At 45.3% G+C, this 14,204-nt stretch overlaps 1 protein-coding gene across 6 annotated transcripts in view; it reads right to left on the bottom strand.

Annotated features, from left to right (window-relative positions):
- Positions 1–13,598, bottom strand: part of GCH1 (GTP cyclohydrolase 1) — a 139,981-nt gene extending 126,383 nt beyond the window's left edge. For 2 of the 6 annotated variants that reach the window (XM_074327457.1, XM_019725737.2), the window contains exon 1: positions 13,012–13,598. In XM_074327457.1, the coding sequence (XP_074183558.1) occupies positions 13,012–13,351 (340 nt within the window). In that variant the 5' untranslated portion in view covers positions 13,352–13,598. The remainder of the gene's footprint in view (positions 1–13,011) is intronic. The other 4 variants (XM_074327458.1, XM_074327459.1, XM_074327460.1 and 1 more) reach the window with 3 other exon arrangements.
- Positions 13,599–14,204: the final 606 nt, after the last annotated feature.

The following is a 14,204-nucleotide window of genomic DNA, read 5'->3' as shown; positions in this document are numbered from 1 at the left end:
TCTGTAATACTATCCAATGAGTAAGTACCAACAGGGTTTGCAAGCCACCATCATTAGTGACAAATGATAAGGGAGAAAGGATCATCTTTCCAAATAGTGACTCCCAGATATAGCCAATCCCAGGGCACTTTGGCAAATACAGCTTCCCAAGTCACCCTGAGCAAGTCTGGTTCACTGGTGTGGGGGTGAACTGAGGACTATGGCTTTCAAAAACCCACGTGATGCTGATGACCAGTCAGGCTGGGAACATAGGTTCTCGAGGGGCGGGAGAGGATGCAGATTGACAATGGACTACTGGCCCTAATTTGCTGCTTAGGAAGGCCAGACATTGAGCAATATAATTTCTCACAATAAACCCTCACGGCAGTCACCAAGTCAGGTGACAATTGCTGTGGAACATTGTGAGGTCTGCACACCAGCTGAAAAGGGAGGCTTAGAACAGAGACTGGTGGGGTAGGTGACAAGAGGGGGAGACAAGGGAAAGAAACTGGAGCCAACTTTATCTAGAGCAGGTAGCAGAAAGGACCCACCTGGTCCTGGGAAAAGAAAAGGAAGGAGGACCTTGCATAAGAAAGTTGTCCCCATATCCTAGAAAAATATCAGCCACTTAAGAAACCAGTTGGGCTCTATGGCCAGCTCACTAGAAGTCAGTTTCAAGAGTAACTTGATCAAGTTTACATAGGTGGTCCTATACTAGTTTCTGAGCTGGACACAAATATATCAAACTGTGACCTCAAGAAACTTAACATCTGAGGAAATGAGAGGCCTACGCGTAAAAATATTTGGAGAATGACTAGAAACTAAACTACAAAAGCAATCGTTTACGTAAAAAAAAACGTATGGGCTGAGAGAAACAATACGGCTATACTGACGATAAAGATTTGACTCAGGCCTTCAGGATGGATAGGAAAGGAGGAGAGGGTTTTCTAGAGTGGATAAGGAAGAGAGATACTATATGAGATGAAATACTGAAGTGGGAAACAACAAAAGGGCAAGTGGATTGCCTGAGTGGGTCTATGTATTGGGCAGAAAACACTTTCTCTTCTATTTTAGAGCACTTTTCAAATTAAATGTTACCTTTAGTTCATGACCTCAAGCCCTACCACACTCTGCATTAGTCAAAACAGTTTTCATCCCCATTTTACAGATGAGGAAAGTGATGCTCTATTTGGAAACATTGTCTGCTGAGTATGAGAGCTGGATTTTGACCTGTAGTTTGACTTCCAGATGAGAACCCTGATCACCAGCCACCAGAAGTCTGAACATGACCTACCAGAAGAATGGATTAAAGGGCTCGGAGAGGCCAGAGGGCAGACACCCAAATCAGGAGTTGCTGCAGGTCACAGTCAACCATGAGGGGACAAGACCGACCTAAAGTAAATGACGGCAAAGGAAACAAAGAAAGCAAGTCTGATTTTTTAAAAGAAAAGTAAAATTAGTTATAAACATGGGGGTTAATTGAGGAGATGGTCAAGCTAACTGCTACCCAGGAGAGAAGATAGAAAGAGTGGCCTGACAGCCAGAGGCTGCTGGAGCCCAGAGCTGGTGGATACCGTTCGCAAAATACTATTTTATCAACTATTCCCTTGGTTTATACGAGGGAAACATCAGTAATTTAATGCTACTTTGACCTTTACTTTTGGAAATCAAACTGAAACAGTTTCAGGGGGAAAAAGAATCCCATTAAACCTTCAAACTAATAATAATAAAAAAAGGCCTTTAAAAAAAAAAAAAGGAACTTCTCTATAGAAGTTTATCCTAGGAGACCAGTAAAGAATCACTTTTCAAACCAACTAGAGTCTTTAAATTTTCAAGACCAAACATTTTGTGTCTCCGGGTTGTGGTACTGCATGAAGAAAACAGCATTTCTGCTATAAATGTTTCCCCTGAATTTAATCAAGTCTTTAGACCTAACTTCCAATTTCCAGGAATATGAGAGGGATAGAGAAACAAGTTAAATGGAAACGAGAAGAAAATCAGACAACTCCCAAAGGTGAATTATCTTAAAGGACAACCAACAATCTCTGCTAAATCAGTGTCATATGGGGTGCTGGGGATGGTGGGAGCAAAAGGTAGCAGAAACTCTTCTAGATTAAAACCTAGCAATCAAATGCAAATGCATGGATCTTGAGTGGGTCCTGGTTTGAACAAATCATGAGTAAAAGATATTTGGGACAACTGGGGAAGTTTGAATATAGATTAGGTATTAAATATAAAAGAATTGAACATTTTACTAAGCATAGCATAAGTGTCTAAGAAGAAAAAACTTTCTAGGGTGACATTTCACCTCTAAATACACATCTCTGATTTGCTCTCAGTAAAAGAATAAACCATGCCAAAATGGAAAAATGTTAATTTTGAATCTATGTAGTAAGTATATAGCTGTCCATTATATAATTTTGTCAATTTTTGTATTTGAAATGTTAAATAAAAAGTAAAAGTGAAATAAAATGTCATGATCCTCACAATGTTAGTTTTCTTGGTATTACTGTTCTACCAACTAATCCAACAACTCCTCTTCTAGATGATGTGAAGCCTTCTCAAAACCTCAAGTGCTAGGATGACTAGCAACTGCTTACCCTAGTCGCCGCCTACAATACTCCTGAGGGAAAAGTCTTTAAATAAGCCTTTGTCTCATCTAAGGGGCTATAGGTTAGAAGACCACAGACCCTAAACGACATACAGATGAAGAACCTTTTCAAAAATCTGCGTCATAAGGAAAACAAGAGACCTGTTACCATGGAAACTATCTGAGCCGGCTTGAATGTTTCAAAGGAAAGCAGTGCCTCTGTCAAGGAAAGAAGTCTGAGTTCTTTCCTTGCTAGGACCTCACTGGTCAGCTGCTAAAAGTCAACAGCATGGACGATGAGACAGTCCTGACGTGCCCATAGTGCAGAGACCTCAGCGGGAGACTCCGACTCCTAGTTCCACTCCCTCCCACTGCAGGCCAGAGCCATAAAAGTCTTGCAGTGACTTGTCTAGGGTCTTACCAGTTAGTGGGGATGCTGTGACTGGTTCACACCAGTTCTTCCCATTATACCAGAATGAGTCCTTGTTGGCACACTAAAATCGTTTAAAAAACACCAAGTGGACCTAGGATTTTATCACTGAACAAAATTTCTAACACACTAAGTATGAAGCTGAAAGACTTGTGTCAGCCTCTTGTAAACTGCTGCACTTGTAAAGGACTCCACCCTCAAAATGCTCAGTGTATTGTGGTGGAGGGGGGAATAGAAACAGATGGATATTATCATGAAAGGAAAAAACAGCAGGGATAAGCATGGCCTCCCTTGAGGCAAATCCTGAAGGCACCACCAGCTGGAGGCTGTCAGCTAACCACTCCTTGGGGCTGAAAGGCAAATTGTTTCTGAGAGGCAATCAGAGTGCCACACCTCCAGGGTTGCCTGTACTCGAACAGAAATACTTGTATTTTGAAGGGGTGGTCAGTTAGAGAGGTGTGAGCTACAGCAGCTCACCCTCAATCTGAAGTTCTGCAAACTCCTCCTTGAGTTCACAGCCTCTCAGTTGAACTCTAACACCTTCATCACCCAGCACCTTCATCACCGCTCATGAACATCTTACTACAAGTGCATAAACTATAAAATAGGTAGCATTGTATTTAAGCGATGTGAGGGAGAAATGCCTCGTGTGGGGTGTTTGGCTGTGGCCTCTGTTGAATTGGGCCTGGATTCCTACTTAGAACAAATTAAAACTAATACATGTACATAAAACATGTCATGCCTCACAGCAAGAACCATGTACTCTTGGCAAAGCACTTCACTGAAATAGCACTGGGACCAACCGAACCTCAACAATATTCAACCCCGAACTCAGCAACGGCCAACTTCCTCACCTAAACCTGGCCGCTTGTTCACAGAAGTCTAGATAGGCCATAGCTGTAGATAAAGCGGGTTCAGGGGATCCCTCAAGGTTAGTGTCATGCAGGGAGTCCTGCGGGGTCTCAGCTCCCGCTCCCCACATAAGAACGCAGGACATGGTGAGGCCAAAAAGGAACACCCACGGAGCCATAAGTAGGGGAGTCATAGCACTATATTCTCGCTGGCATCATCCACCTCTCTGCAACCCGCACTTGCTAGCTCAGCCACCATCTTCTTACTAGTCCCCATTTTCTGCTAGCATAGCCACGACAGTTATATTAGTTGCCAATGGTTCACTAGTTACAGCTGATGGCCAACTAGCCACAGCTGATGGCCATCCAATCACAGTTAGTGGCCATTTACTACCTGAGCCAGCACCTTCCCATGTGAGGCCGAGAGCCTGGAAACTGCACTCATGGCTCTGTCCCCACACTCCACCCCTACAGGCTCTCGCCTCACAATGTACGCGACAAGCGGCTTCGGTGAGGGCCCCTGTGCGAGGAGCCTGGAGGTGTATACAATATCCTGGACACAGCCAGGCTCTCTGGGCACAGGGTTCCTCAGTCCTTCTGGGCACAGCCAGACTTCCTGGGCTTCTTAAGGTACCACCAGTCTTCCCGGGTACAGCCACGGCCTCTCAGGGCACTGCCACTCTCTCTGGGCACAGCCAGACTTCCTGGACTCAGCCAGGGCTCTCAGGGCACTGCCACTCTCTCTGGGCACAGCCACACTTCCTGGACTCAGCCAGGGCTCTCAGGGCACTGCCACTCTCTCTGGGCACAGCCAGACTTCCTGGGTACGGCCAGGGCCCTCACATATTCTCCACAGTGGCCAGTCGAGACACAAAAGCAAACATCCGCCAGTTCCACTACATGGTGGTATGTTCCCAAGCAAACAGTCAAGTGGTCCATTAAATTAGGGATGGAAGGCAATTCCCCATAGTCCATAGTCATTCGCCAGGGCTGTGCGTTAGCCTCACAACGTGTGCCCTCTCCGCAGGGCAAGGGCTCCAAGTCCTCCCCAACCTGGGGGTGAGGGCCTCAGCAAGCACTTCCTAGCCCACAGGGCCACAACAACCTTCGCTTTCTCCAGCCTAGGCTGGTTGGGGAACCATCCACGTTTTCCCACCCCTCCACGGGGGTCCAGTTCTCTGGCAGCGGCTCCTCCTGGTCTTCGTGAGACTGAGTGTTCATACGCACAAACTGCTCCACCGCCCTTGGGAGAGCTTTGGCTGGCACCGTACCCTGCTCACGAAACTGAGCTTTTATACATATAAACTGCTCCAGTACATTCCGGAGAGTTTCGGCCCGACAACACACCCTGCTCACTGCACCATTTGTCATGCAGGGCGGCCTGCGGGGTCTCTGCTCCCGCTCCCCACATAAGAACGCAGGATATGGTGAGGCCAAAAAAGAACACCCACGGAGCCATAAGTAGGGGAGTCATACTACTATATTGTCACTGGCAGCATCCTCCTCTTGCAATCTGCGCTTGTTAGCCCCCATCTTCTTGCTAGCCCCCATTTTTCTGCTAGCGTAGCCACGGCAGTTATATTAGTGGCCAATGGCTCACTGGTTACAGCTGACGGCCAAGTAGCCACAGCTGATGGCCATCCAATCACAGTTGATGGTCATTTACTACCTGAGCCAGCACCTTTCTATGTGAGGCCTAGAGCCTGGAAACTGCACTCCTGGCTCTATCCCCAGTTAGCAACCAAAACCAAAAAAGACAGTCAAGAAAAATTAGAGGAAGAGAGCAGAACAAGCCTCATGTACGACTTTTGTCTCAGTCTCCAGCTCCAGTATGGGAATGAGACAGAGTGGTTTTTCAAGACACACTATTCACCAAAGTAAAATACCACACTGCCCCTCCTGAGGAGATGGGGATGGAAGATTAGAAAAAAATGCTGGCAAGATCCTCGAACACAACATTTCACAGCCATGGTGAGGAAAGACAAGAGAAAAATCAAGTTTTCAGAAGGAAGAGACCTATTCGATTTTAGTAAAATCACATTGGCACTAATGCGCTGGAGCAGGACAAGCTAGGAGGCAAGGCAGCCGGTTGCGAAGTTATTGTACTTCAGGTAAGAAATGACTAAGAGTCAGAACAAGAGAAGATAAGACAGTCCAAAGAAACTTGGAAGTACAAGTATCAGGATTTAGAGCAAGAGTAACCAAGGGAACAATGAAAAAGGAGAATCTCAGATAAAAACAAAGGACCAGATTATAACAGCTAGATCAACTAGCAGTGTGTGTTCAAGTCAAGTTCCCTAGAAAGGCTGAATGGCCAGATGGACTTTAAAATATCAAAGGAAGGAGCCAGCCCTAATGCCTCCCATACTGATCTTTAAAGTTTAAAATAAACCTAATTGCTTTGAAAGCTTCGTTTAATTTTAACTCTATGGTACAGTCAACTATGACTATTAGTGTATTCTTTTTATTCTACAAAACTTAGACCATAATCTTCTCTAAACTAACATGGACTATTTCTGCTAAAAAAAAAAAAAAGAAAAGAATTTCCTTCTGACTTCAGCTCAAAAGCTACCTTCTCCATAGTCACTCATGGTTTCAAGTCTCTCTGCCAGAAGCACCTGCCCTCCTCTGACCAGGATCTTCCCTTTGACACCTAAGGCTTTCATTCACCAGCACCTAGTATGTTGCTGCCTTGATACACACACAGAGAAACTCACTTGATCCTGACAGTCAGGAAAAAATACCTCAAAAATTTTTAGTTTTCTATAATTTGTCAAATTTAGATTTCTATAATTTGTGAAATTATAGAAAACCCTAAAGTCCTACAATCTGACTTCTGACCACATTAAACTTAAAACTACTAACATCACCTTCAAATCAAATCTCAGTACCATTGCTAACACATACAAAATGTCTATAGCACTTCATATATGCTGGGCATTTCTCTTAGCACTTTATGTGTACGAACTCATTTAATCCTCATACTAACTCTATAAGATGGATGAGTACTATTAATAGCCCCATTTTACAGATGAAGCAATTGAGGCACAGCTGTTAACAGGATGTGAAGCCAGGCATTCTAGCTCAAGCCAATACTATGTCTCATGACCTCTTCGTTTTGTGCCTAGTTCCTTTTGAAACCGTTTTCTGCCAACAGTTACACTCTTGGATGTCCTGCCTCTGATACCACCCTTCTGAGCTATCTCTGCTGCTGCTTCTCTCACTTTTCTCACTATCTCAATGAAGACATCTCCTAAAGCTTAGGCCACTCATCTCCTCCTCTTATGCGTTGGAGGCGCTCAGGCACTCTTCTAGCTTCAACTATCAGCCTTATACTGATAATTCACAACTGTAAATCTCTAGCCTTAAACCATCATGCCATCTCTCGGCCTGTTTAACTCACTCTCTTTTCCTGTGCACAAATGCAAATTCTAACTACCCTTATCTCAAAATCTGTCTAGTTTCTTGTAGTGCATAACAAAACACTCCAGAATTTAGAGGTGTACAACTAATTTATTATGTCCCTGGATTCTGTAGGTCAGGAATTTAGACATGGTACAAACAATGTCTGGGGCCTCAATGGGGATGACCAGTTAGCTGAAGGCTGGAATCACCTAGAAGAGTCTTTACTCACATGTCTAGTGCTTGATTCAAGTTAGCTATTGGGACCTCAGCTAGAGCCATCAGCCAGAATACCCACATGCAGCAGAGCTCCCGCACGTGGCATGGCAGCCTCGGAGTAACTGGACTTTTTACATGGTGGCTCAGGGCTCCACAGTGTCCCACATTCTTAAAGCACTTTCCAATTAATCCAATTCCACAATTCTTCCTCGCCACAAGGAAAGAATATATTAATCATCAGGTGCTTTTTACAAAGCTTCTTATTTCTTATAAGAGCCAAGGTAAAACAGGTATTACCACCCTTGACAAAAAGGGAAAGATGACAATTAAGTATAGAGACAGGCCGGTAATTATACAGATAAATGACATGGTCACATTCAAACTCAGGTTCTTTCTATATGCAATAAAGATCACAATGAACATCAAGTTTGCAAATATACATATTACTATTTTTCTCTAATTTCAGGGTAAAAGTTTTCAGTAGCCAGATTTTTTTCTTGCTGGCTAGCCACTAGGAAGAGTTGTGTTTGTTTTACTCCTTGATTTAAGACAACTGTGTCACAATATGTTTAACTTATCTATTTGAAAATATATGCATATACTTCAAAAATAAACAAAACTGAAAATACGGTGGAAGGTCTTGCTTCCACTCTTGTCTGCCATCTACCCCGTTCATATCCCTAATTAATATGTAACCACTTATGCATCCTCCAGTTCTTCAAGCCAATATAAACATTTTTGTCCCCAACTCCTCATCTTTTTCCTACAAAATATGTACAACTCTTCTGTGTCATTATTCACGCTAAGGGACTACACATTTAGGTTGCTTCCTTTCAAGGCTGCAGTAACTAACCTTGAACGTATATCATTTCATGTATTCAAGTATCTACCTAAGATAAATTCCCAGCACAAGGATTTTCAAGTAGGAAATACACATTTGTATTTGATCGATGTTGCCAAATTATCCTCCATAAGGACAGTTACGCTCTAAAAAATAGTACTTGGTTTCCCTATAACTTCAATAACAGTATCAAATTCCTGCATCATATCAAATAATGCAGTATCAAGTTTCTAGACTTTTGTCAATCTAACAAGGAAAAAATGTAGCTTGGGGTGGTATGTGTGCATTTCTTGAGGGTGAGGTTAAGCAAGCATCTTTCCATGTGTCTCAGAGCCATTTGTATTTTTTTTTCCTGTGAACTGTTTACCTGTCTTGCCAAGTTTTCAACTGTGTTTTTGGCCTTTCTCTCTAGCATCTCTTTTTATATTAGTGTGATCATCCTGTTGTCTACAATAAGAGGTGTTTGTATTTCTTCCGCTTGTCATTTGACTTCATTTGTGTTGGTATCTGAGATGTGAAAATTCTTAGTTTTTATATAGTGAAAGTTATAATTATTTTTTTATGGCTTCTAGATTGAGTTGTTATTAGGTAGATCTAAACTGCAGAATTAAAGAAATGTATTAAGGACATTAACAACTTTACATATTTTAAGCTTTATTTTAAATACTTTAAAACTAAACCAATAATTACAAAGAAAACCCAGAGTTCCCGTATACTTTCTTTACAGAAGAACTCCAATTAATAAATTCAGAAGAAATTAAAGAACCAAGCATCATTATTTTACAGCTTCTAATAGACCCTGGATCTAGGCAATCACCAATGGCTACTAAAACCAGTAGGTAAAAGGCTGGTTAAAATGAAATGGGATAGCAATAGATTCAGATGAGCTGGTGCAAGGGCCACCCTACGATGCTAGATTCAAAGGATAGCCAGTTCCTGGGAGAGGTGACAGTGTCTCTTCCAACCCTCCCTCCCAGCCCTGAAGCTACAGCCCAATGGTGGACAGTAACCAGGAAAGTTGTATACATCCAGGATAAGGCACACAGTGGAAAGTAAGAGTAAGATGCACCAGGCACTTTTGAAGAGAAGCTACAGGGAAGGGGGAACTGACAAATTCCCCAGAACACCAGAAGTTAGTTTTCAATCTATTCAGGAAGAACTGAAAAAAAATAATAATAATTTGGAAAATGTAAAATACCAATTTTTTTTTTATATTTTACAACACTTATGTCAATACTATTAACCAAGAACTAATATACAAAGATGTAAAGTATCTTGTTTACAATCATAGAAAAGTGATAGAGTCAAAGAAGTTTGTTTCTGTTCAAAAGAATCTAGTCATTGACATATGCTGTCTTCTAAAGAAATAAAAACTACAGATTGTGCAGGATCGTTCTCTCTATTACTGTTCTATATTTTCTACAGATTTAAAGTATCCTTCCTTCTCTCTCCCACCCAGGTTGGTGCCAGGCCTGGACCACCACCATCTCAGGTTCAGTCCTTTAAGTTCAGCACCATCCTTGTCATCCTCTTCTCTCCTCTGTCTTCTCTTTAACGATGTACGTCTAAGAAATTTATAGTAACTCCTCAAGTGTGATCCTCTAGATAGAGGCTGTCAAACTTTTCACCACAACCCACAGTAAGAAACACATTCTACATCTGGGGCCAGTGCACACCAGAAAAAGTCATACCTACAAAACCTACAGACATTCCTCAAAACATTTACCCTTACTGTATGTGATAGACTGATCTCCATTCTACTCCACCTTTTTTTATGCTGGTGACCCAACTATTGGGTCACAATGCACAGTCTGAACAGACTTAGATAAGATACACTGACACGAGGTGTGATCAAACAACACGGTGACTATTAACATTAAAAAAAATTTTATTACAGTAAAAGACACATTGCCATTAATCCCCCTCAATATAGTGATGTGTGACACGGAGCGTTGTCCTGATGGAGGATGATTTACGGCACACTTTAAAAGACACCTTCTCTCAATCTTAGCTCACCGGACTGACTGCACCAAACAAGGTGAAACTTGTCACACACTGTTACTAAGGTTCGACACGCCACTTCCTGTATTGAAGATCCCTGCCTTCCCGTTGGATGGCACTTGGCAGCAGCACTGTATTTTGTGATCACAGTGGAAAGGCGCCGTGTCACACATCACTTCTGGTACGGCAATTTCTGTCAAATAAAAACCTTACGGTGTGTCCTCATCCACCTTATGCACCAGATTTGGTACTGTGAGACTTCTGGCTCTTCCCCAAAGTGAAAATGATTCAGGACATCGAGGCAGCCATGACAGAGCAACTAAAGACACTGACGAAAGAAGACTTCTAGCACTGCTTCAGAAAGTGGCAAGAATGATGGGATAAGTGTGTTCGAAGCAAGAGGGACTATTTTGAGGGGGATTAATGGCAATGTGTCTTTCACTGTAATAATTGTTTTTATTTAAACATTCCCCGTATTTGTTGACCACACCTGGTACATCTTTCTAAGTAGCAACATAAGGAAGTGGCTTTTCAGGCTGGCTTGATTCACACAGCTCTACCAGGAAGCTGTCAACCTCTCTGCCTTGGTTCTTTGTTATGGGGATAAAAGAACAGTATTACCTCAAAATGAACCATTAACCAAGATGATCCACACAAAGCACTTAGGAGCATAAAAAGTATTCTATTAATGGCAGTTAATAATTATTAAATGATCCGTGGACTTTTTTATTGTGATAAATATACATAAAATTCATCATTTTAACCATTTTAAAGTATACAACTCAGTGGTATTGAGTACATACATTCACAATGTTGTGCAACAATCATCACTCTCTAGTCCCAAAACCCCAAAAGGAAACCCAGTACCCATTCCAGCTTCCTCCCCAGGCCCTGGCAACCTCTAATCTGCTTTGTGTCCACAGACTTTTTAAATAATAAAGTAACATTCGACTAGAGAAGTTTTCTAAGGTAGAATGAAGTATTCTTTGGAGTCCTTAGTCCTCACAAGAAACTTCTGCTAACCATTTCTGAAGTAAACCTTGTGAGTCACTTAAGGGAATTCTGTGACCTGTCTTGGGGGTCAGAAATCTGTCTCTCCTGTGAATTCTGTTAGGGCAAGATTCCCAAAGCCTGACCAGTGTGGCAAGGAGACCACTTTCAGGGTCCACAAGAGGCAGAATAAGCAAGCCTCATCTATGAAGCTGTTTCTTCATTACCTCATGGAACATCACCAAATGACTGAATATTTACCAAATGAGTGTTTATTTTTCTGTCTTTGCATTTTGAAATTCTGCTTTTGAAGCTCTCAACTTTTATCATCAAGGCATTAAAAAAATGAACATGGACACAATTCTTGGCTTTGGGGTGTAGTATCATTTCCTTTTTGGGCCCACCCCTCTCACACTGATTTCCCACCCTTCCGTTGGGGTGTGGATGACTGGGCAAAAATAACTTTGTTCTTCCCAGAACATATTCAGGAGTCACCAGATACTTGACCAGGGAAATAACAGAGGCAGGGATATTACCTTGAAAAGCAGCACTGTTATTCTTTGACAAATTGTTAAGGCAGAAGGCATCTTAGGCCAAAGAAATAAATGTCACCACGAAGCACAGAAGGTGTGAACTGGAGCACATCCTTGGTCTCAGCTGCAGAAGCCAGAAGCTTTTCTTTGTTTTGTTTTGTTTTGTTATGTTTGTTTTAAACTGAAGACCAACACCACTCACCCAGCTAGGAGGCATCAAAGTCCTCATTTTCCTCCTCTCCACCTACCCACCCTGCTTCCCCTGAGTCCTGGGTGAAAGGCAGACTCTGGGTGATAGCACTGGGCCAATCCAACTTATTTGGAGTGTGTGTGCGCGGGGGAGGGGACAGGGAGGAAGGCGGGTGATGGAGGGACTGGACTCCAGGTTCCAGAGTCCAGCGAACATCCCTGACTCCCAGAGAGGCACTTTATTACTTTTGGGGTTTTCGAGTTGGGGAGAGAAGAGAGCGAAGGCTTTAAGCAGCACATTCACCCAAGAAACCTCATGCCTCAAATTCTGGGGAACCCCGTGCCCAGAACTGGACCAAATTCTGGAAAAGTCCTGAGCTAGAGTGAATTTGATGTGGACAGAAGTGAATTACAACTTTCTGAGACCAGGGTGCCCTGGTAAGTCAGAGAGAGTGCAGGTCCCGGAGCATGCGGTGAGGGATCAGCCGAGCGCTCCCAGAACACGAAGCCAAGGCTTCACCACAGACCTATCACAAATGCAACCGCAAGAAAAGGGATGACCTAGAAAGCTGTCACTTCCACAAGTGCCCAGGTAATCCTTATCGTGGGTCCAGCACGTGTTTCAAGCATCCTGCCCTGGGCAGCCCAGTGACCGCGGTCTCGCCAACCCGAGGCTGGAAGGGCTGAGTGCATGCACCAAGCAGGGAGGACCCTGAGAGGGCGGCCGCAGCGGGTCCCCAGGTGCAGAGGCCACTGCCTCCCGGGGGGGCCGGAAATGCGTTCCACGCAGGTTCTCGCCTTGGCTGGCAGGGGGCCCGGCCGAGGGCGGGGTTCGGAAGATGATGGCACTCCGCTCCCTCTGCCAAGAGTGAGGCAACTCCGGAAAGTTCCCGGAGTCTGCGCGCGCTTTCCGCAACCACTTTCCCGGCGTCCCGCACGCGGGAGCAACCCGCACCCGCGCCCACGCGACCAGCTGGCGCACTGACCTGAGATGGTCTCCTGGTAGCCCTTAGTGAAGAACTGCATGGCCGTGGCCGCCCTCCAGGGCGTCTTGAGCAGCCCCTGCCGCTGGGGGTTCTCGCCCAGCGAGCGCAGGATGGACGAGTAGGCGGCCGCCAGGTTAGGGAGGTTCAGCTCGTTATCCTCCTCGCTGCGGGGCCGCTCGCCCTTCCAGCCGTCCATCGCCTGGGCTCTCTTGGTCTCCGGCCGCGGCGGCTTCTCGGCGGGTCGGCTCGGCCCTGGCCGCGGCGGCTCTCCCTCAATGCACCCATTGCTACACCTGGGGTCCCGCGGCTTCGCCGGCTCTCGCACGGGGCCCTGCTCCATTTTCCCGCCGCTGCCGCTCGGGAGGAACCCAGGGACGCTTCAGAGGCTGCGACTAAAGTTCGCCGGCTGCCGCGGGCAATGGGCTGTGGTCGGAGTCACCTAAGGAAGGTAGGCGATCGGCCGGTGACACTGACAGGGACAGCTCTGGGCTCTTTTTTATGGGCTAGCTGCTCGGCCGGCGCCGCGGGGCGCTCTCATTGGTGGGTGCCGACTGGCGTCACGGCTCTCGCCCCGCCCCCGCCCCGCCCCCAGCCCTCCGCGGGGCTCCCGGGAGCCGCGATGCTGACGGAGGGGTTCGCGGCTGCGCTCCGCGGGGCGCAATTGGAAAAGGCCCCGAGTCACAGGCGGTGCAGCCGGCGGGTGCGCGAGCTCTTCCGGCGCCAGCCGGGAGGAGCGGGTCGGACTCCTCGGTTGTTGCGGGATGAACGGAATCCGAACGGTGACAGGTGGAACCTCGGCGTGGGGAGGCACGGTCTGGGCGCCTGGTCAGCCCTCTCCTCTTAGGTAAAGACAACGCTGCATCGGAAGTGCTCTGGTCCCTTCTCCCTGTGAAAAAATCAGCAAAAAGGTGGCCTCGCGGGGGCAAGAGACTGGGTGGGTTAAGCTGTCAGTAAGAAAACCAATTCTTACGCTTTTAGGGCAAGAGAATAGTATGACTTGAAACTCTTGCATTCGTTACCGTAAAATACGGGCAGCGCACCTGCCACCTAGGAGAACCCTCTGGCAGCTGTCAGGGACAGTGTTACACCAAGTGGCACTTATGTGAGCCCCTATATCTAGGAAGATGGCATTTGTGGTGGCCAGAACTTTGACCCTGGAGAAATTGATTTGCAAACGAAGCTAAACTCCTTTC

This window comes from Rhinolophus sinicus, linkage group LG03 (genome assembly GCF_036562045.2).
Source record: "Rhinolophus sinicus isolate RSC01 linkage group LG03, ASM3656204v1, whole genome shotgun sequence".
Taxonomy (NCBI): Eukaryota; Metazoa; Chordata; class Mammalia; order Chiroptera; family Rhinolophidae; genus Rhinolophus; species Rhinolophus sinicus.
The sequence above is the reverse complement of the archived record's forward strand: the minus strand, read 5'-3'. Positions and strand labels throughout refer to the sequence as shown.